At 37.2% G+C, this 27,992-nt stretch overlaps 1 protein-coding gene across 5 annotated transcripts in view; it reads left to right on the top strand.

Moving 5' to 3' along the window:
- Nucleotides 1-27,992, top strand: part of LOC116429661 (uncharacterized) — a 155,860-nt gene that overhangs the window by 118,580 nt on the left and 9,288 nt on the right. For 3 of the 5 annotated variants that reach the window (XM_076371227.1, XM_031982836.2, XM_031982837.2), the window contains one exon: nucleotides 14,945-15,185. The exons of the other annotated variants lie outside the window; for them this stretch is intronic. In XM_076371227.1, coding sequence (XP_076227342.1) covers nucleotides 15,153-15,185 — 33 coding nt within the window. In that variant the 5' untranslated portion in view covers nucleotides 14,945-15,152. The remainder of the gene's footprint in view (nucleotides 1-14,944; nucleotides 15,186-27,992) is intronic. 5 annotated transcript variants of the gene reach the window in all.

Below are 27,992 nucleotides of genomic sequence, written 5' to 3'. Positions count from 1 at the left end.
TTAATTGAAACCAAATGCTGGGCATATAGGTGATCCATTAGAAAATGGCTTAGACTAAAAATGAGCCCTAATCAATTACCGTCCTAATTATTGGTCCATTTTAAGATAATCGTAGATCAATGTTTGCTCTTATTTCACTTGTACAGTTGCCACATTTCTACTTTTATAAAATACGATACGGTGTTCAAAATTATTTTTAAAATGATTTTGAAAAAAGCTTAATACGTTGACTGTCACCGCGGTTACCGATGACAGGAACTTCCAAACTGTAAGAAAGTAATTATAATTTGTAAGATAACCGGTGTCGAATAAGCATGTTCAGTAACGTGAATAACTAGATAATAGTGTAACGTAAGAATTGTTACACCAAATAATTAATTATTCTTTCTCTTTATCGTTGCTGCAGGAAGAATAACTGATACATAAAATGCCGATGTTTCTTGTGACAGTCAACGCGTTAATAAATCTTTGCCTTTTTGAAGTTGATGAGAATGTCTAATGGAACAAGGAAATTATTTGTCGATTCCAGTTTGTAGAAATTGATCTATGAAGATCTGTGCTCGCATAAAGATCTGCAGTCCAGTGGTCATGAAAAAGTACGCGAGAATCATAATCGTTCTACGCAAGCTGGGAACGATAAGACGTCTAACGGATTTGACGATTAGCTTCGGACAAGATATGTTCTTGCTTTACAGCTCCTCGTAGGCGTTTACACCCGGTAGTTGTCACACGGTTTCCACTGGTTCTTATACGGTTGATTAAATCGCGTCGGGCACTTGACCTCTGCTTCTTGGATCCTGATAAAAATGCGCGATTAACGATCTTCGGATAACCGCCAGGCTTCGTCGACAGAATCTCACTTTCTTCAAAGGAGAACAATGCGTATTCCGTAACCGATTGATTTCACCGACTTCTGATTGATACTGCAGTATCTAAATACTAGAACTGATTACCATGATAAATATGTAGCCGCCTAATCTGATTTAACAAAATAAAAATTAAGTTTTATAAGTCTTTGTTTAAAAAGTATACTTGAACGAATTCTTTGAAATATTTAGAAATTCTTAGAGTAGTAAGGCTGAAATTAGAAATACTGTAATTTCTGAATAAAAATCATGTATTTGCATTTATATGAGATCGTGCATTTTTTTTGTCGTAATGCGTCAATTAATCGAGTAATTTGTTTAACAATTTTCGATCAAACGAGAGATGACATTTTAATAATTATATAACAAGACACATGAAATCAATCATTTAGAAATCCGGTAGTTCCACTGGCAAGACGATGTAAAACGTTAAATAGTCATAAAGTTTCAGGTTGATGATCTATACATATGCCACTCGTTATTTCACGCGCGCATATTACATAGTATTGAGTACTTTCTATGGCTTAACGGCGTTGTAAAGCATATTTTAAGTAAATTGAATGTCATAGTGCAGTTTATGAAAGCGGGATTGATTAATGCGAAGCTGAGAATCCCAATAAAATTCCCAACAGCCGCCTTACCGTCAAGATTAACATTATTTCATACATTTTATAAGTATTTAATTAAGTGTTGTACAGTAAGAACAAGACATTATTAGTCACATTTGATACGCCAAGAATTATATACTCTGTTTTCATGAATGAAAATCATATTATATACACATACGCTCATATATTTATATTTCATTTTACATTCATCAAAAATTAATAGTACGTTTCTCAATATTCCTTTGTTTCCTTATTAACTTACGTATTATACGGACTACCTTTATTTTCAAGTTGTGTTATTTATTCATTTTTCATATAAATGAAATGTTACTTGTCTGTTATCAATTTTTAACCATCAAAGTAAATGTATATACGAAATAAATATCAAATTCTTTTCTTTTTCTTCTAAATTTTTAACGATAAATTAGTTCTATTAAGTACAGTTGTGAAAGAAATCATGAGACAAGGGGTTAAACGACCATCAGAAGTTGCTAAAAAAATTGCAATTATTATTTGAAGGTTCAGCTCTAATTCAAAACAATCATCCAATCTGTACCGCTTTATTCGGCCCACCCAGTATATCTTTCTCCGCTCGTCCGCTGCGTGTTAGCAAGCTTTCACCGTGAACGAAAACTCGCGGGCCAGGAGATATGCAGATGGGGAGGGTTTTATAAAGCCGCGGGACACCTTGCGCGTATTACCGTTCCTCAGACTGTGCGGGCGCAGTAAAAGAAGTCGGCACACGGTTGGTAATGGGACAACTTCTTCGGTTGTACGAGTGTCCAGGTGTTACAGTATAATTTACAGGAAGGGGAGTAATGTTGCTTCTCCGCGTACTCCCTCGGGGGCAGCAGCCGCGCAAGGGGAGTTTATATTTACAGGGAATCAGGTTCGGCTCGTCTCGCCGATCTTCAGCTCGCGCGCTAATCGTTATTTTATGCAAATTACACAAAATCGGATTGCGGCATTCCAAAAAAAAAGAAAGACAGAAAGAAAGGAGACGAGAACGAAGAAAGAAGGAAGAAGGTCGCGAATGAGCGAACGCTTATCGATTAATTTAAGCGCGTGCACCGTTCTACTTATCGCTTTAGACCAGTGGTTCTTAACCTTTTAGCTACAGTGGGACTAGTCTCCAGCTATACTTCTGTATGACAAGATTTGATGCCATCTATATATCATAAATGTAGCACTAGGATTTGAGGACTAATAGACTTTTCCACTGTGCAATTAGGTTAGATTAAACTATAATGTGCACAGCTATCGATGACAGAAAAAGAATTGAGCCACTATAATGGTGTACAAAAAGATGATATATACAAAAACTACTATAGTGGCGTATAGTAGTTAAAAGGTTAAGTTTACTCCTCAGGTATAAAAATAAGTTCTCACACTTTCTCAACAATGCGTTTCTATTTCATTGTTTAGGAAATTACACCTATCGCGAGATAATTTATTTATTGAAAAATAAATACATACATTTAAATATATATACAAAGAAGTATCTCAATTTTTAGTGGCCACATTGTTGTTTATTCATAATAATACTTTTGAAGCGACGCTTCTTTTTTTGAAGAAGCCATGTGTAAATCGTCACTTGCGTTGAACTAGTTAACTGACTTCTGAATTTCAGAAACTTCTGATATTGCTCGCAATGAAATTAAATAGTGAAGTGTATGCTCGTCTAACACAGACAAAATATGCCTATAATATGTTGTAACAAAAAACTGGACCGAAACGAAGAAGAATTACGTATTTGTCTGAAAAAAATAAATAATTTACCGTTGAAAGAATTAGTATCATTTTCATTTTAAGATGACACGTATACTCGTCGAACGTAGTTAACTAGTTAAACGATTTCTGACTTTTGTTTTTATTTGAATCAAAAATTTACAAACATCTCTCGCACTTCTGGAAATGCTTTCTTGCAGCCTTAGGTGTGCACACACCCCAGGTGAAGAACCACTGGTCTAGACGAAATACCTTTGGTCTAGTTGCCAGATTACTTGATCCGCCGGAAAAATCTGTCGACTAGTTTCTCATTAATACTCGATCATTGGAAGGCTTTTATTCCTCGCGGTGATTATTTCGTAGGATATATGCGCGGCCAGAATATATGCGAGCTTGAACGCGAGAAGGGAGGAACGGTTGGTCGCGGTCCCGTAGCTTTGGAATCGTGGGCTTGAAAGCAACACCGTAAATCTCGCGTTGTAGTGATTTCTCTAGTATATACACGGGGTGCGCCAGAAGTCGCGTATAAACTGAAGGTTCTATTTCGTCGGAAATATATAACCTGAGGAATAGTTATTCTTTGCTTCATTCAAACAAAACGACGAATAAAAAGACTGCGACATTTTAAAGTGATTATTTCGTTAATTTTAGATTTTCAGTCGCCAACCTTTAAGTGTGGACATGCGGTCATACGGACCTCTATATAAAATATACATTTTGAAATCAGTGAAAGTTTCGTTACATAGTTAATACCATCGCTATGCAGAGATATTTAAATATGTAAAAGCAAACAAATACAAGTTTATTAGTTATTTCAAACGAGAATATTCAACATTAATCGGTAATTTCAGACTTTCATACTCAAACGTTAAATTCACGCCCATATTTAAAGGTTAATAATTCCGTAATGAAATTGAGACGATACTTTTACTCTCGGTTTTCTGATACAAATCATCCTTTAAATTTTCCCCCACCTGCCCTCCCAACTCTCAACCACTTTACTTACCGAAGAACACGGTTCTTACAAAAATACAGCGAAACTGGATAACGAAAGTGCGATCTAGCTTCTAGCCCTACCTCTGCGCGCAGCTAAAGAGTTTTAGTTTATCACCCGAGCCCCGAGGTTCTCCTTTTATTCGATTTTATTAAATTATCTACAAGATAGCGGAAAATATAAGGAAACGTCGTAAAAACTATTTTTTCATATTCCTTTTGTGCAATTATCTAAATATCCTGGAACGCGGTAGGCGTGAAGCGAGTTAGCGTCTCTGTCCCCGGATCCAATTTCCCGTCGCGTCGTCGCCGCGTTGCGTCGTGCGTTACGCGCGATACGCTACGCGCGACTGTGCACGAACCGTCCGAGAATCGTTCGACACGAGCCATTCGCTGTAATAGTTCAACGTTGTTTGTTTTACAACGCTTTGCCGTTACCGTGGCCGCGAGCGCACCGATGCAAATGAACGGTTGCACGGTCATTAAGACGCGCGGCGTCTAACCAGAAGTAATTGCGACGTCAAGGGGAACCGTAAAAACATCGTGACACAACAGTTAGACTCTTCTGGCGATCCCGCGCGATGGGGTGCACCTTGTCTAGGTTGTTTATATATTTTACGCACACCGTGTAAAGAAGGTCCGGGTTAAACGACCGTGCGCGAGTTTCGCCATCCTGCCGCCGCGTTGGGAAACTTAGATTTCTGGAAACCGAGTGCCCGCTGCGAGGCGCGGATTAGCGTCGACAAAGTGAATCTACGGACTAACGATGAACGGGAAAGCTAATTGGATTTATACTTGCCTCTCTTAATTAATGCCTGTCCTTGTGTTATTATACGAGTAGGCTTATTAACAAATTACGAGCTATAAAAACATTCTTCGACGAGCCCCGCGTAATAAATCATTTCTTCATATCGTTTTGAGTGCCTGTACTTCCGCATTATTATAACACACTTGTTACCTGGAGCTAGTAATGCTATGATAAAGACTTTATTACTGTTGCTACTTGATTAGTAATAGAGGAAATATACATTGATGTTTGTGACTGTATACAGGTTAATTCATAATTGTAAGCATTTAGTTGAAAGCAAAATGATAAATTTGTAAACGGAATGTCTTGTATGTTTTGATATAACAGTTTTTAAATAGAAAGAAGCATGCTAATCTCGAAGTGCATTCTTTATGCATTAACCTGTATAAATGCAGTGCAATATTGTAATGAGCACGCATGTCGCATGCTTTTATCGAGTTCTTATCGGAATTTGAAACCAGATCTTGCATTAGCTATTCTGCGCTGCGTATACGGGCCAGATGAAACCTGCTTTTAAAAACCGATGCGTATATGTCGATATCGATAAATGCATCTGATGCAACGAGAATTCATCGAAATGAAAGCTTTTTAAAAAGCTGTATCTAATAGTTACTCGAAACAGGCAAGTTCAAACGTCTCTTCATCGATAATCCTAGAAAATTTGCTTAAAATTGTGTAGGCTTGGTTTCTTGGTTCAACTTTTGGTTCCATTTTTTATGGATTTTATATTTCCTGTTTCTGTAAAAGGTATTGTGTACTTATAGCTTTATATATTTGTCATTTCATGAATGACTTGATATTTTTATGTTTTTCATGGTCTTTTACGTTAAAGTAAATGAATTTAATTACATATGCAGCTGACTAAATTATGCACATTTTGGATTGTTTCCGATTTGCACGAGTTTATCACGGGTAAATCAGGGGATAGGTGTATTTCAAGTTTTACATTCATAAATTCCGAACTAACAAAACTATTCAGTAACGTGCAACTAAGTAAAATATTGCTTCATCCTACAAAAATCTATAAAATGTAACTATTAACCGCCGGCGCTATAATTCTTAAGAATAATGCACAATCCACGTCGATTTTATCGGAGGCTAATTGAACGTCGATAAGTGATACGAAGGTATGTTAGATTCTATTTTTGCAGGATATCAGTGTATCACTGTTTATTGAAATTACGACTCATCGAGTAATGCACTGACTCATCCCTTGGCCGAAGGTAGATGTATTAGATAATCTTCCGATGATTATTCGCGAATTAGTAATGAATCCTGCACGTGCAATTCCTTTTCTTCATTTCCATGAGAATCATTAATAAAATTCTGATTCCAGTCATCGTTAAGATAATCTCCTTATTAATAGCCAATCATAAAGACATTTATTGCACGCTAAAGTGCCACTTACGCAAATGTTACACCGAATGTTTCGCCATTAACACTGAACATACCGATACTTTGTATATATTTATTACAAAATAAAGGTGAACAAGTTGGACAATAAAATTTTCTTATTATAAACAGAAAGAGAAGAAAAGACAAAAATTAAAGAACCGAGTAATCGGACATTATACAAATCGATATAAAATGAAATAAACGAAGAAGAACGCAAAATTCTCAATAAAATTTGAAATGTCATTTTACCATTCGCGGCACGTTCAGTGTTAATCCTTTGCAATCGAAAGGTGAATCTCACTCATCACTCGATTTCATACGGTAAAACTATTAAATTTGATATTTAACATTAAACTTTGTATGACATCAATATATGGAATATTGGAGTAAAATAGCTTCGTTCCTCAATATACGTCTGATTTCTCTTCGAGTTAGCTTGAAAAAATGTTGTGAAGTGTTAATACACGTGTCGTATCGAATCTGCGTGACGTTCCGCTAATCACGTTCTAATTAAATACCATCCACCGATCGAACAGCTCGCTCAAGTGAAAAAATTCCAATGGCTTCTCATTGAATGCCGCCGATCGGTATGGATTACCTACATCGAGCAATGATCCGCGACCGCGTCTGTATACTTCGATTCGTTTCAATGCGTAATGACGGTAATGACGATCATTATTCCACGACTAAACCGTAATAATTATATAACATTAGAGATCGAAGGGTGCCATTTAAAAACAGAGAAAAAATGGAGAAACGCGCGATAAGATTACTATCATTACCGGCGGCAATTTTCTCATGATATCGACAAAACTCATAAAACGATCCGGGTTTCTTGTGTGAGCTGGGACCGTTCGACGGGCAATATCGCAGTGTTTTCCAGCGTTTGAGCCTTTCTATCCGGTCGGCCGATCGATCGATCCGCAATAGTCAGCCGATCGATATTTCACCGCGAGCCCGTGGATAATGTACGATAATGGCGAGCCATTTGCATTTAACTCGCGTACGTGGTCTACGATATTACGGCTGTCAGTTGTTCATTATTTCATAAATAACATTTCAATTAAAGCACGGCCGCCGTGTGCGTTTTGTAATTTTCCAGAATTTTACGAGGACCGACGTATTCCTTGCAACATCGTAAACTACAATCGACACGGACCGTGGATGTTTTATGCAAATTCGTGGACGGTTTTGCAGACAGTAGCAACGAAACGGAAGGGAAATACGTGTCGGCAATGATCGATGGGTCTGTCGTACGGAAAAACAAAATCAATAAAACGAATGTTTTATTAATATTTTCAAAAGTTCCCATTGCGTTGTGTCCCGTATAATTTCGCGTGTAATATTATGTAAATTTTGTAAATTAATAAAAGTCGGTTGAAGAAATGTGGCGCCATTTTCGAGAGGAACGATTTTATTGAATATTCAAGCTACCGGGAACGATTCGACTACTTCTATAGTATCGTGTCAGATTCGTAATAAGAATTTTCAACTGAGTTCGACAAATTTAAATGTTATTCCTTTATTCTGAATGCGAATTAAGTATCATTTCTCTGTTCTTTCAGCTTTAAAGTGAACGTGAATTCTACTCTTTTTCTGTTAAATTGTTAACGATACAGTAGTTTTATCAAGCACGATTGTGAAAGAAATCATAGGACAAAGGGTTACGTACGTCTGTTCGTTACATGCCGTTTCTACTTATTGTTCTACTAATGTGATTTGTTTTGTGTTATTTTTGCGTTTATTCGGAATTGTTATGAACAAAGAGCATAATCCGAGTGAGAATATCTGTAAATAAACAGTATACGTTATGTAACTCTTGCATGACAAATTTGGAAAACGAACATGGCCGCGTTAAGAATAGAAGTTTTATATCGTCGATTTATTATTTACACGTGGACTATTTTTACCAACAGTTTATGCTGTATTGTTTATGGGTATTGACAGATTTATGCGCGCGGCAATATATAGGACATTATTCTTGTGGACAATATTCCACGTGTTCCACAAAGGGTGGTTCGTTGCGGAGGAGAGAAAGTTTCCAGATTTTCTGTCGTAGGTGGATGTTTTTTCTGCGAACCGTGATATGGTTTCTCGATTACTTTCACTTTGCACAGAAAGCTTCGCTTCCTGTCTCCGTGGCTATGACGAAATGCTTTACGACCAGAAATTCCTCTTTTATACTCGTCAATGAATTATGTTCGTGCTCCAATTTCCTGCAGAAATGAACGGTCAGCTTGTGCAAGCTCTGTAGCAACATGGAATTATAATTTAGAAATCCATCACTGAAGAAAATATATATTTTGAATAATTCGAAGATCAGATAAAAATAATAAATATTGAGAAAATACCGATTATTTCTTTCTCAAGGTATTGTGAAAATCTATTGTATAATATAAGGAAGAATATTATTATTAGACAGTGGATATTAATGCAAATTTCAATTTCTAAAAATATCACCAGAAAAACAGAATTACAATAGAAACTGGTTTTTCCTTGCAACTATTAAAAAATGCAATATGCTTCATAGATTTTGCATATTTTCTCGAGTCATGTACATTCTATGCACTTGTACACTCGCAAATTTCTCGTAAATGTATACAATTTCGTCTAATTATTATATTTAATACAAACTATACAAATTTTTATCATTTCATGTTTGTGTTATATACAATCAAACGAGAATTTCGTGTATCACGAGAATTACATTATATCAGTGTACAAAGAAAACCGGAAATCGAATCATTCCCTTTATTCGCGGTACTCGGTGACACGTTAAATTCCCAATAGCTAATCATAGTTTACATATTACTTCCTATTCGATCCTTCCATTACTACACCGGAAGTTCAGGTAGCTTCCCCTTCTACATTTTGTATCAGTACCTAAAAGGAAGTGGAATCGATAAGTCGCAGTAACTGTTCCAGTTATTCGTAGTAGTCGATGACACATACCAAGTCCCCGCAGGAAGTCAAACTCCGTATTCTAGCCAGACTCGTAATTTCATTAGCGCACAGGAAGATCAAGAGACTTTTCTCTTCGTCATTTTGTATCAATACTAAAAAATCCGAATTATAAGTAACAGATGACTATTATCTTTAATATTTAAATAACTCCTATACACATCGCAGTATTCGATTACACGTGTGAACTCTTGCTTCTAATATCATGTTAGACTCGTGACGAAAATTTCGAACAGCGATTAACAAATGTAACTGTTATTATATTCTGATTCTTCTTTACTTTAAAATATCTCATTCCCACGTCGATATTCCGTTTGACGCTGCGTTACTTGCCAGATATGTTTACACTATTTCATACATTAATCGTACAACAATTCCTTAATCTCCCAATCTTCAATTTTTAAATAGCTAAAAAACCTTTTTTTATTTCGAGCTATAAAATCCAGTCATAAATTTATTTTAAATATAAAAGCGTTAAGAACCAATGAAACACTTTAATGATCAAATCTAAAAAATCCGAAAACTGGTGTTAATCGATTTAGCCAATCAGCGGCTCATTCATCACTAAGAAAAATCTATTTCATATTATACGACCTAATAATTTCGTGTACAAGACCGTACATCGTAATGAAGGGCCACCGCCCGTCAATTTCAAATAAACGAATAAAAATAAATAAATGTATCCCGGAGGAATGACGGCACGTGCGCGTATTCTAAACCATCCTGCACACCTGAACGCGACCGGTGGCTAGGTATGCGGTACCCTGTCATAGATTACGTTAATCCGAACACCTAAACAGCCGTGCATCGTGGCCGAACGGGGAACACGTGTTCCCAGTTTTCGTGGCGGCGTAAGGCAAGGTGTCCATAGCGCAGCATATCGCGACGGAACGCGCGAACGACATTCCACGGCAATGCGTATCGCCGATAAGCGACGATAATGCATACCGCTGCGTAACGTCGAGATGAAACGAGACAGGGCCAATCGTGTCTTTCCCTCTTCCCTCCTACTCTTTTTACCTTCCATTAACACTAAACCTATTAGACAGATCAAAACGACCCATTCCTGATCTCTTCTTTTTGCAATTATTGAAAATACAACAGATGTCTGTCTGAGAATTTATTCAAGAAATTGATTTAACAATACGCAATCTGAACTGTGAATCAATTAAAGTCTGAATAGACACACTCTTAGAGTTTCTATAGAGACATTTCAAAAAGTCAATTTGACCATTTGCCTTACGATTTGTTTCGACACAAATGTTCCTGCGTACGATAGTTAGGTTTGTTGCAATTTTATAGATACAGTGATTGTAAAGGAAATTGTAGTATTACATGTTCAATTACACTTACTCATGAAAATAAGAAAAATGATTTTCACGCGGACAGCACGTGCGGGCGAGACTCGTCATTTCAACTTAAGGAGATAACTGCTCGGTGGTTTTAGCGTTAAAGTACAAGTCGATGATTTGGTCAGGAAAAACCGCGATAAGGGGATTCTGGCAACCTCTGTCGCCGAACACGTCTGCCCTGGGGTTCGTTATCGACAAATTCCTACCGGCGACGATCCGTGACTCACCGCGAACGGCGACGATACGCTCTCAAGTCGTCGCGATAATCCGAAATTATATGCCTAATCCGCTTACGATTACGCGGGCCGCTGCCTTTTATCGATCCGCGGTAGCCCGCCTACTCTCCGGCTTCTATTCGAATCGATCGAGAAGTCTGATGGGAAATACAAGACAGATATTCCATGTTGTTCACGAAAAGAGCCTCGAAAGGAATGCGCGTCTAATTGGTTGGCTTTCATCTCTTCTCATTTCATTTTCGATACTAATTTGCTAATTCGTTGATATGGCTATACATAACCAATCAGAACTGTAAACGAACACATAGCGAGAGACCCGTCTTGTCCATGTGTCGTCCAGTAGTTCTTCTCGTGGACAATGTACAATATCACGTTGCTGTCCGATCACGAGTATCCCCGTGTTTATTGGTCCGAGTTGTTCATGAGTTTCCTAGGGTTAAGAAGGTTAAAAGAGTAATCGTCATGGGAAGTCTCGACTTTTCAGTTTCTTTTTAGTTAGAAACATTGTTTTAATTATGTGAAATTTCGATGAATGCTGATTCGATGGTCAACACGTTAACGTATTGTACCTATATCGAATGAGGATTCGAATTATTCACAGTGAAATCGAGGACAAACGGACCGACAGGAAGAACGCTCTCGATACTATGTCCTTGGAGTGATCATTCTTGAAATTACTTGATCGTTGTCGCAATGTTCTTAGTTTTCGATACCTTCTGATTACGAGCGATAGAACCGAGAGATATTTTTTTGTATCGGTTTAACGATTCGCGGTCGATTATTTAAGATACAAGTGACGTGATTGGTGACATATGACATTCCTAAGTTTTGTTTAAAATCTTTTTGGTAATTGTGAAGCAGCATTGGACTAGACGACAGATTGGAAAAGAAAAAAAAATTTCCTTTATTTTCTTAATTTTTAGTTTGAGAATCTGAAACTGAATTACAGTTGCACCGCAACGAATCTTGAGAATTCTCCATTACAGTGAAGTAAAGTATACTAACATATCAGTACATGTAATTTAATTTTGAATACGATATTGATGATTAATTTTATACAAGTGAACCGATGTAATTATGTTAGATTCAGTAGATTGATGATTTAGATTGACAGGGGACGCGTTCCTGCTATAATTTCACATTATTTCAACAATCCACTATAAATTGGTTTTGCAATAAAGAAATGAAATCATCAATGGTGAGAAAGTTCATTGATCTCCCTCCTTAAAAGTGACTACAACGGAATGGATAGGGATCAGTACGGAACAATCTCTTCAATCGTAAAGAAACATACCACGCGATTAAGATGCAAATTAGACCGCATTCTAACCGAATCGCTTCGTAACTCAGGATGAGATTCAAAGATCGTAGAACTCTTTCACTGGCAGTCCTGGTTCGTGCAATCCACTCGCAAATTGCGATCGACTCGTTTGTAAAAAGACAAAAATAAGAAATAACAGTAAATGAGTATATACCTACAAGCAACGGAAACCATATTCCGCACATATCGTTTACTGCAATTAATCAATCAATTTTAAATAACGACCACTTTCGATTCATCGCATATATCTTATCGGCATAAAACCGGGGTAATGTATAATCTTAGCTTCTGTAACCTGTTTCTCTTATTCAGTTTTCTCATAACATAAATTCGTAAAATATGACCATTTTTGGGAGCACGTGTCTCTACTGACACTCTCAAATAATAGACAGATACATCATCTTATTATGAAAATTATCTATTTAACCCCTTCACCTACAATATCGCACCAGACTCGTGATGAAAATTTTAAATTGACCGTGGGAAATGTGAGTGTTATTTATTCCTTCTAAATATAAATTAAATATTATTTTTCTATTATCAGTCGTTAACCTTTGGAGTAAACGTAGATGTAGAATAAGCATCAACATTTTTTCTTTTCCTTTTATATTAGTAACGATAAGATAGTTGCATCGATCGTAGTTAAAAAATAATTCGTAAGGGTTAACTAACTGTTATAAATAGAACCCAGGGATCTGTAACGTCACACGACTACGCGAAACTGTAGAGAGTGCCATTCTGCATCGTTTTACACGTGACGTTTCATTTCCCATTAGAAATGTAACTCCTCGTCCATTACATTACGTGAGAAGGCGTGTTTTATACGGTGTGAGAGGCGTCGCAGCTACGAGACGGACCAATCGATGATTTCCCGAGTGTCATTAATGCATATAACGAATGATACTGGGAGCGGCGGTTCCGACACACCGCCATTGCCTGTCAATTGCAATCGAACAGAAGAAACCGTGAACGCATGCGGATACTTTCGCGATCCCGCGCCACTGATAGCCGGCCAGTTATTTTATGATCTATATCGAGACGAGACAAGAACGTCCTTGCATTCCTTTCTGTCTGGTTTTCGTGTCTCGGTACCGGGAAACGGGCTCATTACACGCCAGTCCGTTGGGATTAATTGCTTGTCAATCGTTCGGCAGATCGGGAACGAGATTACACTTATAATTGCATTGTTTGATCTATGTTTAATCTGCCATGTAAATGTCTCTTCTTTCATGATCGAATTGAATGATATTCTAATTAGACCGATGTGAGAAAGGTTATGGTGACGTTGGAAAGTATTTTAACTGAACGCAAACACGCGTGATATATGAATGGGAATTAGTAACTGTTTTATATATAGATAATAATATTGATTATCGGTTCAGTGTTAGAAAACTGAATCGGAGACTAATTATCTGAACAGAGCATTATTCCTGAGATACGAATTGTTTTAACTGCTGGCTCTAAAGGATTAGGAAATAATTGACGATTATCAATCTAATCAGTATTTTTCATTTCTTCGTTTCGCATGTGCAATGGTTTGAATCGTGTGAAAGAAAATCCAGAAGCCAAATTGAATTGATCAATCAAAGAAGATGATATACAATTGAAAAATATGAATTGTCATCGCTTACAATGCGTGTTTCAAAAAGCTATTTTTAATTTCTGCTAAATCAGCGGCGGAGTCCGAAGGTACCGTTTTATCGAAGATCCTGCGCCGCGTTCGAAGGTAGACTCTCCGCTTCGATAGGTCAGTGTCAGCCAGCGGCGGACGTAATTGGTGTCTATCGTAGTCCACGTCAAGATAAGCTATCAGCTCGCGACGTTATCATGGTTATTCCTGTGACGAAACCGTGGTAGTCATATTTTCCCGGCTCAAACGCCGGCGTTTAACTCTGTCCTCGTTACTTTTATCGGCGAATCTTCAAGATCGATCCAGTCTAGCGCAAGGTGTTGCGTCGATCGTCTCGACTCTCCATTCGTGACACACCGTTTTTGCCGATCGAATGGGAACCTATACTATTTCTATATGGGACAATAAGTTTCATACAGCATTAGGGAGGCAGCTATACTAGGTTAGTTAGGATACGCTGATTAGTTATTAGTAGGTAGGAGGTGTAAACGCAGGGAGTGAAGTGTGGAATAGATGTGTGAAACAAATTGTAAGACGAAGTACATTTCTAGGATGACGAGAATGAAATAAAGAAATACATATATATCCTAGAAATGGAACTTTGGCTTACAATTTATTTTTCACACCTATTCCACACTTAACTTCCTACGCTCACATTTCCTACTCACTAATATAATAATAATAATAATAATAATAATAATAATAATAATAATAATAATAATAATAATAACAACAACAAGAATAAAATTTACTAATCCAACTTTCAGTGAATTCCCCTCTTTCTGATTCGCGTCGAACGTAAAATCTGATTAGACAATTTACACCGGAAAATCGGTGATCTTCGAGTCCTGTTCGCTGAAAACTGTATAATCGAAGATATCCGACTGTGATAATTAAATATCGACACCCGACTCGTGTTCCGTTCGTTCAAAAAGAAAAGTGATTCGATCGAGACAATAGTGGGCTGTTCGGTAAGACTTAAGTTAAGTGTTGAATTATATGTCGGGGTCGAGTGTTGCGATATAAGGGACTCGTATTGTCGACAGATCGGCGTAGGAGCCATGTCACCGGACCCGTACTTCGGATCGCGAGAAATCGACGTAGAACCGGGAGAATCGGATCGCCTGCCGGACACGCTTCGGAACCAGTGAAAACGACCACGGATTGATCGTCGGCCAATAATCAGGGATCGACACGCGAGATCGGCCCAACAGCTTGCAACCTACGGCCTCCCCGCTGGCCTGGCCAGCTACTATGCGAATTGAAGCTCTCAGTATCCTCGTCGCGGTAAGTTCGCCAATTTCGTACTTCTTTTTAACCCTTTGTGCTCGAGAAACGAGCGTCGGGCGATATTTGATTCGACACAAATTCAATTTAACACTAAAACTACCCAACAATTCAATTGACTGTTTGAAATTCCTCTATAGAAACTCCGAGAGCGCATCTATTGACACTCCAATTGATTTACAATTTAGTTTGCGTATTGCTAAATCCATTTCTTTAAAAATTTCTTAGAGAAACATCTGTTATATGTTTAAAAATCGCGGAAAGAAAAAATCAGGAATGGGTTATTTTAAACCGTTTGGTAGTTTTAGTGTTAGGTAATTGTCTAATTAAGCGGAGTTACGAAATTTTTAATTTGATGTCGAATTTCGCGTGATTTCGTTCAACGCGCGAAACGTTCGAATAAAGTGGTTTTGTCGCTAAACTTTCTACGAGATTCCTCTTTGTGTCTGTTGCAAAGTGTGTTATATATATATATATATATATATATATATATATATATATATATATATATATTTATACATATAAAATAATGGATAGTTGTTATGGGAAGTACTGTCGAGTCCAAAGGGTTGATTGTCTAACCGTTTATAGCTCGAGTTATCTTTCGGGGCTATATAAAACTTGATGTAGTATGTAATTAATAAATATTATTAATTAATGAGATTTAAATACAAATTGACAATGTGTTCAATGGTTTTAATAATTTTGGAGTCACAACGAAAGTTTTTCATAAAGTCTATGAAAGTTTATGTTGATTAATTACTTAATTTCATTCGCCACCTTATGATAAAAATTAAATAAATGAACAAGATACTAATATATTGGTCTGTAATATAGAAGGTTAAGTAAATTTTAGATGAAGATCTTTAGTTCTGTTTAATAAAAATCAGCATTATTCATCGTGTATAAGTAAAAAGATTGTTTTTTTTTTCTAATAAATGTTTCACCTTCAAAGTGTGTACTTACAATAAACAGAAAACTCCAGCGCATTCTCTCAAGTAATTAGAAATAAAAGAAAGATAGTGTAGCGCGAATAAAATAGTATTGCAAGCGGTTAATGGTTTTATGATCTGTTTCCTGACTGCGTTTGTTAGGTTTTAGTTTATCATTACTAATTTGCTAGAGGAATTTACTATTAATTTCATTAAAATCTACTTCAAATTAATTTGTTTCCGATCACACACATGAACTGAATTCAACGAGTATGATTTATACATAATCCGTAATTATTAATTAACTTATAATAAAGTATTCTATTTTTGTGTCACTTTGTGCTTCTATTCGTAAATACCAAATCATTATTTGAATGTAACGATCTTGAAACACCATTGCTAGGTTTTTTAGATTAATTTATTAAAAATATTATTGTTAATAAACTGTTTCTATTACAGCAAGTTACACTTAAATATTATAAACAATACGCATGCTTGAATCCAACGTAGAAGCACACGGTGTAAAAATAATTTACTTTTGCTTCTGTAATAAAATTTATTTTTCGATTATGAAATTCCAATCGAAATATAAAAAGAAACACACTTGAAGTTTTTTATCATTCCATAACAAGACACTTTAAATTCCTTAATTTCAAAATGATCTCTATGTTAAATGAGTTTGTTGAAAGTCTTAAGTACATTTTCCAATACATTATTCCGATATTCGAGCAACCTACATAGTTGCAGAACGTCTTAGACGTAAGTTGACAAAATGGCGAACGTTTCAACGGTTAGCAGTTTATGAATCGACTAACGGCACATCAGTTTCTTCAGTGCATATTGAAACGGCGTTCTTATGCATCTTGTTGCAACAATGAGCGTTTTATAATCTGCATACCGACGGAAACGATAATCATGACAAATACCTAGTTTGTAAATCGCTGGCCAGGGAGTAGGTGTAATTGCTATACGGTGAAGAAACGTGTATCTCTCAGTCTACAGAGAATCGCAATGGCGACAGCCATTGGGCACCAACCTTTTTTCTCTTCGGAATAGATAAAAGATCCAATGCTCCACCTTTTTTTCGTCGATTTTCATATTATCCCCCCCTTTCGTGGATCAGTTGGGCGTTTCTCGACGTATTTGATTATAATTTTCGGTCACGGCCCATCCCCACGGTCCGGCTGACCCACGATTAGCCTCCTAATAACGAAAAATTTCCTACCCACGCGTCATTCTGTGACCGTCGCTGGGAGGTTTTTGTAATTCTTTTTTATTAGTTGTGGGAGTAGGTAATAATCTGATACTAACGACTGTATAAATTATCGAATATGCATGTGATTTATGGCGATTTAGTATCATACTTACGTTATTTTGTCTGCGAAACGCCATTGTTGTTAATGTTCTACCCTTTTATATAGAATAGCTTCAGGTTTGTTAAATGTGTGACTTTACATCGCCAAACACAATTGTTTGGGGTAAAAATGCATTATTTTCTGTGAAAAATAATATGGGTGTTATAATATATTATCCCATTAATTCGTTAAAAGTCAGTCGCCACTTATATCATTCATATCTCATGAAAAAATATTGAATATTTACAGTAAAAAATATTTTTGACTGGAAAGGGTTCATTTTATTTGAGATTAAACATTTCAACAATCGAAGAAGTGCCCTTTAAATCTAACAACTATACAGGTGTAATTTATTATCGGGAACTACCCCTAAATCAACTGTTTTTATACAATACATTATTCGAAGTAAAACTTTGTGATGTCTCCTATAGATGTTGATTCGATTGTCAGAAAACAAAAGGGAACTTTGTTCTGTAACAAATAGAAAAGTGCAAACATCATGACAGCCAATTTTAAAGGTCAAAAGAAATTTAATTCTAATTTCTTTTTCTCGCGAGTATGTGTACAACGTAATCACTTTAACGCATTGGCTGCTGTAAACTCAGCGGTAAGTTTCATCGTACAGACTGAATAAACATTCATTTTTTACCATGGATCTCACCGGTGATGCCCTCAGTAAAAACTATCTAATCTGATAATGTATGCCTTATAATCATAAACTAATCAGAAAGAGAAGAAACCGTTGATTATTGGAAAAATACACAGATGGTACCCACGGGAAGAACACGGAAAAGGGGTTTGGTAGCCAATGTATTAAATAACGTGATTCTGAGCCATTAACGACGTAGTTATTCGTCGGTATTGCGCGAATATCGATGATTTTTCTGGCGAAGATCAATTACCGGCGCAAATTAATAAATCCAGCCTTTCACCGCGAGAGTTCCAAGGCGATTTGCGAGTGGCGACGTAGATCATAATATTACGTGTTTACGAGAGCAACGGTACAATGCTGCGAATTTGCGCCAACTTGACTCGACTCGACTCTGCTTGGTGCAGCGTCCAGCATTAATTGAATGCCCCGAAAACTGGTCTAGCAAGGGATTTCGACGATTAAGCTCCCCAAGTGACGAGCATGTACCAAAGAGGATTATTATTAAGTTTCCACGATGAACAATGGTCAGATTCCATCTTAAGCTTCCGCTATAAATCACTGTTCATCCGAGAAAATAGAGGATCGGCGAATTAAGTGACTGGGGACACGCGATACTATCGAATCAGGAAGACTTTTCACGGTGAACGCCAATCGATTACCAATTTTTAAGGAAACCTAATTTAATCCTTGATGATGCTGATTTATCGTACAATCTTCTTTTGTCCGATGATATATGATATCGTAACTTTTCATACGAAGTACTGAGATTTATAGCGAGGTACTTTGCCACCGTTTTAATCCAATTATATTCCTACCTCATTTACGCAGTGAATTTAGTTACAATTAGCCGTTATCAATAGCACATATTAGCATTATGATAACACTATATTATTCTATATATTATAATTTATAAACTCGTTTCTTCATTTTTTTTTTTAATATTTTTATTCGGATACTTTTGAACGACACAAATTAGTTGAAAGACTAATTAAAATAAATTTCAGTTCATTTTTGTTTCCCGTTTTACCGTAAATTAATAATAATGCTTAAGCGTTCGTAGCATTTAAAATAATCTTCTAGCATGGACGGCGATAAGAAACAAATAAATTTTATTAAAGCTTCCTCTTTCGCATCTCGTTGAGAGTGTACCGCTACGCCATCGTCGTACAGTTTCCCCGGATCAATTTCAGCCCGGAAACTGAACGAAATCAACAGTTTTCACAGCTTCGCTCTTGGTGCGCGTTATCCCTGTTAACGACCCATATCGCATACCAGCTTCATCTGACCGGTATTACGTGAGGACATACGAATATTTCGCGCCGATTAAAGCTCGATTCCCTCTAACGCCCAAGGCATAATCGCCAAATTACTATACTTGGGAATCGTCTATTAACACTAACTGTATCGGCACTTTGTTTATACCTATTCCTATCGTAACCAGTTAAATGACTAGCTACATAATAAAGATAAACAAATACCGCAATGAATTTTTCTTGGCGGAAATAGAGACAAAAGGAAAGACAAAAATTGAAAAACTGATTAACCGTGCAATATAAGGATTTATATAAAGTTAATGAACGAAGGGAAATGCAGAATTTCAAATGAAATTTCCAAATCCGTCATTTGACTGGTTCGCGAAACGGTTAGTGTTAACACTCGTTCTTATAACTTATTTATTACTTTAGAATAAACAAAGCCATATAAATGATTCTAATATTATCGACACTGTATCTCGTATTTTTCATTTTGTTAGCTTACTTAGAAAATAATACAAACACAAACATACTAATAAAACAAATACCCAGTGGCCTTGATAAAGAATGAAACTCAGATCTTTTTTAACACTAAAACCATTGAGCAGACAAATTGACTTCTTGAAATTCCTCTATAGAAACTCCAAAAGTGCATCTATTCACAATTTAATTGATTTTCATTTCAGTTTGTACATTGCTACATCAATTTCTTGAATAATTTCTCAGAGAAACATCTGTTATCTTTTTAATAATTGCAAAAACGAAAAAATTAGGAATGCATCATTTTGACCCGTCTGGTAGTTTCAGTGTTAATAAAGAATAAAACAATCTCTCTTAATATGTAATAAAACAAAAACTCAGTTTCTTTGATATTATAAGAAACATAAAAATCAAAATTGTCTTGCGTCGTTCGAAATCTATCTCGTTCACTCAAAGTCTCGTTCGAGTGAAAGCGTAATTGCAGCTTGATAAATTACAGAAGATCGTTGGTACCGTTTTATTTCCCATAATACGTCGACGCATGCTAAAACCGTATAAGCATCTGGTTATCTAAAGTGGAAGGCTGCGTAAACGAGCTTCGGTGAGTACGAGGCTTAATACCGTTCACCGACGCAACGGTGTCCCGTGATTTTGATAAACGATGATCGTTGGTAACTGATGCTCCCTCTTGACCGCGAATAATTTAATAATGGCAGATTAGCGGCGCGAGCGCGCGGTCTAGTGCTGCTGCACGAACGGACACGAGGAAAACCGTGGCTACATTAGCATGCTAATCGTTCTCTCGGCGCCAATAGATCCAATAACTAATTCTCTTAACGCGAACAGCCTGTCCGGTGCTCTCTATATCTGCTACCGTTATACGCGCATCCTCAGGGCCTGATGACAGTCTGATAACTTTCTAGGTTTATGTTCGGTGAAATAAGGGGGAGGAAAGGAGGGAGGAAGGGAACGTTCGAATCCGCCCCTACCGCGCAATAAATTACATCGATCGGCTGTATCTCATTTTTCAATTGGCTGTATCTGATTTTTCGATCAGCTGGCATGTATCATTATCGGAATCTGCGATTATTTCGTCTTCGTTTGAAAGTCGTGATGTCGTCCAACGCGGGACAAAGGGAACCATGATTCCTCTAGGCCAGTCTAGGCCGTTGATGATTGGAGACATTAACTCTTGCTACAATGTTGCTCCTTATAGGACAATTATTGATCTCGATTGCTTATGTCCCTTTTTGTTTCGGATGAACGTTAGAACTCGTTTCGTACTGTTTTTGTGCATTTTCCTGTGATCTGTCTCTTGTTTTATAGTTTAGAAGTGTCTTCGAGTCAAACTGAAACGACGATAATTCGAGGAAACAATGATTTCATGAAAATTTTCGAAAGACGATCTCAATATTATAGCAAATTATTTTCAACATTTTTATGTTTGGATAACACATCTAGACACTGGACTAATCATTGCAAATTTCATGTTATGTAGATTCTTATGATATACGATTGTTACGATAGACGATTCGAAGCATTGTTCAGCGTGCAATACTTCTTCACTATAAATCCAATTTCTTCGTCATCCGCAAAAAATACGTTGTCCCTTTTCAACAACAATTTTTCCATCACAAATCAAACTTATTTCCTTCACAAACTTTTCATCCCCCACCTGGATCACACAGTAATGTACCGCTTTTCATTTCCGGTCTCGACATCGAAACTTCAACCGTCCTTTTTGCACATCCTACATTACCCCAACGTCAAAGCGAACCGAGAAACTGATAAGCGAATCTAGAATACACGCAACTGCAAATGAAATCGCTAATTAATTAACAGCCCAATAAATCATAGAACCGCAACGTTTATCTCGTCGATGGCGTTACGTTGTACCAAACGTTCGAGACTTTCACCAGAATTACGTGGTTATCGGGGCCGAGTGTAACAAGGTATCTAAACACAGCGAAGCGTTTATTGGGAGGGGGGCCGCAAAGTTTTACGAAATTCAGATAAGTCCTCATCGATCATGCGCCGGCTCGAAAAAGGAAAAGGCACCGGGTTAGAAATGTTATGGCACGCGTCAGCGTTCGACGTAGGCGAGCCATGATAACGCGGCTAAATACGTCGTGTAATTTCTCTGGTGCACCGGCCGTATAATTTACCGTCTAATGACAGTGATCGACTAATTAATTGATCGGTCGCGAATAAATTCACAAGCTGGTACGATCGCGTGTCCCGATAGTGACACGCGTCCCGCGAGAGACACGCGCGGATCGGCCGCCGGAAAAAGGAGAAAGATCGTCCTACGAATCGAGGCGGGCACGATCGAGACGTAGCTCGATCCGATTGGAAATCCCGCGTCGATCACAATACGCGCAACCAACCTGCCACTTCTAGGCCTGTCTTCCCTATTCATCCACCCACGCGGACCGCTCGCTAGATCGCGATCGGCGAATTGCGCGTCGCGATCGTGGGAAGCTGACGCGGGATAAAGCAATCATCGGCTGGCTGTTATTCGCGCGAACGTTCCGCGCCGCGGTGATCTTAATAATCTTGATAATCGATGCTCGCTGACGTGCATGTAAACTGGAACTGGTTCTGATGGGAACTGGTTTAAGGGAAATTAGAAGGATTAATTGGTGGCTCGGTAGAAAGTACGGATCTAGCCGTAAAAATCGGGGTCGTTGGTTGGGCGATCGTTGCCAGACGCGAGGGTGTGGTTAACCCCTTGTTCTATGGTTTCTTTCACAACTGTGCTTGATGGAATTACTTTAGCGTTAATAATTTAGTGGAAAAAGAAAAGAGTTTGTTGCTTATTCTGTATCTACGTTTAATTTGAAGATTAAAGATTAATGATAGACAAATAATATTTCATTTATATGAGAACTAAAGAAATAACATTTAGATTTGAAATAACATTGGATTCGATTGAAAATTTTCGAAATTTAATTTTTAATTGAAGAAAAATATGCACTATTTAATTTAGCATAAATTTTGAAATGGTGGCGTTATGATGCTTCTAGGAAAGTAAAAAACGGTAATGGATGAGAATAGATCGCGCGTAATTGAGTAAGATCACGTTGTAACGTAAAATATTGTGCACCATTGTGTATTGGTGAAACGAAAGGAATTTTTGGAATAATCTAATATATCAGGAAACAGTTTTTATAAGCATTTAGAAAAATATTGTTGTGGACTACTGATCTAATAAAAAATATGAGTGAAAACACTCTAAAGTTTAAGTCGAGCGTTTAATACATCCCGAAGTATTAATATAACAATTATTAATGCTCGAGAGTTAAGACCGCCAATAAAGGGAAGAAAGTTCTGTTGAACTTCGGTATTACAAAAATAATAAAACCAGTACTATAATATTATGCTCAGAAGTTTACTACGTAACTGAAGGTTCTAGAATCTTAGGACATCTTCCTTGGAATCGCAAATGAGGATGTTCGTCGATGCAGAAGAAGCCCACGTCTGTTTTCTTTTTTAAAAGCAACAAGATATTGCCGAATGGACGCCTTCGTCTACTATCGTCGGGATGTATCGTAGCGATCGAGTCTATAATTTAAAACAATTTGAAAATAATATATTACGAATCGTAGCCGGGATTATAAAAGGGGGTGGATCGGATCGCGTGTCCCGTGCCCGTTTTGTTCTTCCTGCCTTCCGGTGATTTAGCCTGTCGTGGGAGGATTTCACCTCCGGCGCCGTTATCTACCAAAGGACCTTCGGATGAGCTATCCTGATACCAAAGGATTCGTTCACGAGTGAATGTCTTATGTTAAAAAAATGTTTTAACCCTTTGCACTCGAGAAGCAACTCACGATCGCCATTTAGTTTGATATAGAAAAATTATAAAATCATATATTCTATATCAAATTTGATATAATGTAATTCGACATGAAAAAATAAAATAGTTCTCTCCCTTCATTGGTATATTATTTCTACTTAATACCACCGAAAATTTTATTAGGGTTTCATTAGAAAATAATAGATATGTGCAGCGGAAAAACTTTCGAATGTAAAGGGTTAAAAGTGTGGAAGCAATGCAATTGTACAATATTAGGTGATCCCATAAGTAATACTGTTCCTTATCTTACGTCGTAAGATATGTTTTATTTGCGAAATGGCATAAAAAATTAGTCGAAAAATGAGGGAATATCATACATAACGATGGTCAATACATTGACGATTAAGAAAAACTAGGTATCAATTTTTTAGATTAGGAGCTAGTATAAAAAACGACATTTTTCACTGGCGATTATCTAAATAAAAGTACACTTGTCAAGTGAAATGATTATGATTACCGCACGATTTAAAAATACACGGAAATCAGGAATGCGAATCTATAAATACCTGAGTATACTTTATAGAATAATCGCATGATCTATCATCGTTGATACCGGTCAAAGGTTAATTCTAATCCTGTTGATATTTAAGTTACTTGCTTGGACGGTATTTCTGAATTATCATCGAGATTGCGTGTTGGCAACGATGTAGAATCAATTTGCTTATTCAGTGGAGTTGAAAGTTTTAATACTCTTTCATGAAAAGATAGTTGATTTATGGGCGTAATTATTAATTATAGGGTTCTTATCAACGGCCTTTAATATCATATAATTAATTCAGTAACGATGATAGAGGAAAATTGATGATACTTCTTCAAAGTGAAGATTGTTTGCTGGTTAGTCTAAGTTAAATTGTATGCTGGTATTGTACATTAAATATTGAACTACGATATCCGGTATGTAACGTCCGCTAACGTTATCTGTAACACGCACAGCTAACTCAAAATTTGTGGTTCTAGGAGATCGGAGATAATTCTGTTTTAGATAATGTTGGACAGGGTTGGTAACATTTTAAACACTATACTATTACTATTCAATATTTCTGGCTGAAAGTAAATATATTAATATCTTATGAATGATATTATATAAATATATTTATAATATCTGCATCAACCACACTTCAAATTTCATCTTTGCATTTAGAATATCAGAAGTGTAGGTTAAAATTCGCAATGAATTCAACGATTCTCTATTTTATCCTCTCAGAAAATAAACAAATATATGACTCTTTCAAACGCATTCACACGAATGATCAAACTGCAATAGAGCATCATTGCTCAATCAACGTCCCTCACCACTCGTAAAAATGGAACAAACGTGAAAATAACGATAACACCGATCTATCCGAAGAACCCAGCGAATGATTTATTAACGGACCTAGTAAATACTTCCACGAGATTCACGGGAACAGTATTCCTGTGATAAAATTCGAAGCATGTCGCATTTATCGCGTCGAGATCATCACAGATGAATAAAAATACGTCCGGCGAAAAACGCGGGAAGTGGTCTACAATCCCGCGCGCATCAAGAACCACTAGAAATTTTATGTAGACGATAAAGCTTGAGGGAAGGGGAATTAATTGTTGAAGCGGCTGGTAAACGCGACGGTCAGTAAATCAAGCTAGCTGCAATGGTACAGGAGAAAGGGAGATGGGGGTGAAACGAACTCAGGCGGCCATCAATGGCCAAGGTGTCGCGGTGAGGGATCCAATTAGTCGTGCCACAATTTTCTCACGTTTCGCCTGGCAACGGCGGATTGCACGAGATTTTTATGCGCAATTTCGAAAGAGCCTCTCTCGCGGATACCGATATTCAAATCAGCCTGATTACGATATCGTGGTAGTGCGACATCTAGTCGGTTGCCATATAACGGCACAATTTCAGCATCGGCGAACTATAGTCCCTCTCTCCCTCTCTGTTTCCCGCGCGCTTGTATTAAAATGCACGAGCACACCGATTTTCTCTCTTTTTCGCGGATACCAATAAATTACTGGCGTCGGTGTATCCAATCGCGGCTCACCGGTGAATGGTTTGAAGAAAAGATGGCGACCAATGGTGGCAGAGAATGTCTGCTCTATGTGCACGCGCTCGTAACCACCGCCTCCAGCTGCGCTCGGCGGCGCAGTAAAATCGGAAATATTGCCGTATAGCGTTACATTATTCCGATCGTGTCACATTGTATGATAATCGAGGCCATCCATCATATGGAATTCCATTCGGTGACCTGAAAATTTGTGATCCTGGTACGGGACGCGGCGCGCCGCGCGGAAAGGGTGCCAAGGATATTAACGAGCGAGCCGTAGGCGGCAGCCATTTCGATATTTCGCGTGCTAGTTAACGCTAGAACTACCAGATGAAAAAATGATACATGCTTCCGTAAGAAATTTCTAAAGTAATTGTTTTTATAATACGCAAACTAAATTATGAGTGATCGAAGTCTCGATAGATGCACTTTTCGGGTTTCTATGGATATATTTTGAGTCAACTTGACTGCGGTTTTAGTGTGAAGTGGATGGATTTAAGTCGATTCGTTATTGGCAGATAGCGGATATTTATGAAAGTTCAAATTTTTAAGAAGATAGTTAGAAAAGTAGAACTACTGTGGAAAATTGCTTGGAATCGTTAGCATTTGATTATTGTTGATCGATAGCGGCGCGCAAGTTGCTTGTCTTTGTAAAATACAAATAATAGTCGAGGGAAAAGGTCTTGGCGACTTCCTCTGCATTATATCGTGCACTACAATGTTAGATGAAAACACGCGTAAATGTAATTTACTCTTGTTTGTGTAAAATATGAAACATTGATCGTGTTAATTGTACTCTTTGCGACAACAGTCGAATCTTTATGAATTTATGCAGGAATCACTGAATTATTAGAAATATTCAGGTGTTTATTGCAACTTTGCGTTGTTTAGTTATTGATTCTAACTCGATTTCAACTGAATGCTGTCAAATATTTCTTTAATCATCATTTAAATTTAAAGACGCATTAGATCTACGTTAAAATTAGAGATGCGAAGGAGCAAAGTTTTTAAACTAACGTGGCGATCGAACGCTACAAGCACAACCGCTTTGAAGCACGAAGGTTAAAAGTCCCGATGGACTTATTGCTAGCTCCGGCTACAGTTTATATTCAATTACCCCGTTATCGTGGACTCACGTTACCCCATATATCGGATTACGTTGGCTCACCATCGGCTTGTCCACCTTGCTCGAAGTTAATGGCCCGTTAAGCACAGATCATCTCGCGTTATGTCGCGATGCTGTACACCTTGACCGAGTACATTGTGCCTCAGTGATTCTTGTTGCTTATACATTGCACGATATTGAGCTTTGACTTTTCTCGAAACGGGCAATATAAGTTTCACTCAATAAAATACAACGTTTGTCTGGAGTGTTCCACGAACTGTTCGATAACGAGTCTAATCGTAAAGGCAAGCTTTTATTTCTCTTAGTACTTACTTCCACGTGATTACCTACGTGTTCAGGTTACACCTTTTATCGTTCTGAAAATTTCTTACAGTATGATTTTCAAACTTGTACCCTCCCTCCATTTTAATTTTCAACGTCGTTATTGTAACAAATTGAAAGAAAACTGCTCCTAAGTATTTCATGAGGTTTTGAATGAAACACTGAAGTAAGTGGAAGAAGGATGAAATGCAGAGTAAATTCGTAATTATCTACTCAGTTCTATTTTTATCTTCGTTACTCATTCTTGACTATTTTCACTATTTTATTTTCACTATTTTATTTATCTACTTTCAGTAGAAATAACTGTCGTATACGTAGGTTACTGCAAAAGCTACGAGAATCTGCCATTTCTATTGCTGCCATTCAGTTGTTCGTTTGTAATTTTTGTAAAGCTTCATATTTTTATATTTAGAAAGTACTGATACAACATAACGGAAAATATATTACACCCTCCTCCTATAATTTCTTTCGCAACTTGATGCTTGATGTCACTACTTCATCGTTAATAATTCAATATAAAAAGAACAGAATTTGTTTATTCTGTGTCTACGTTTGTAATATCTCAAGTAATATCTCATTTACACGCAAACCAAACAAACGCCATTCAGATTTGTCGAATTCGCTTGAAAATTATTACAAATCTGACTCGATATTATAGGAGGAGGGGTTAATGTTGAAGAAGAATATTTTTAAAAGCAGTAAAACCATTGGTTCAAACTTATTTGTAATTCTTCTCATAGTCTCCCAAAACTTCTGCAGCAACCCACGTACATATTATACTCCGTGTTCGCGCGTCTCACCGTGGAGCCGT

The sequence above is a fragment of the Nomia melanderi genome, chromosome 10, assembly GCF_051020985.1.
Source record: "Nomia melanderi isolate GNS246 chromosome 10, iyNomMela1, whole genome shotgun sequence".
Taxonomy (NCBI): Eukaryota; Metazoa; Arthropoda; class Insecta; order Hymenoptera; family Halictidae; genus Nomia; species Nomia melanderi.
Note: the sequence above shows the minus strand (reverse complement) of the source record. Positions and strands in the feature narration are given on the sequence as shown.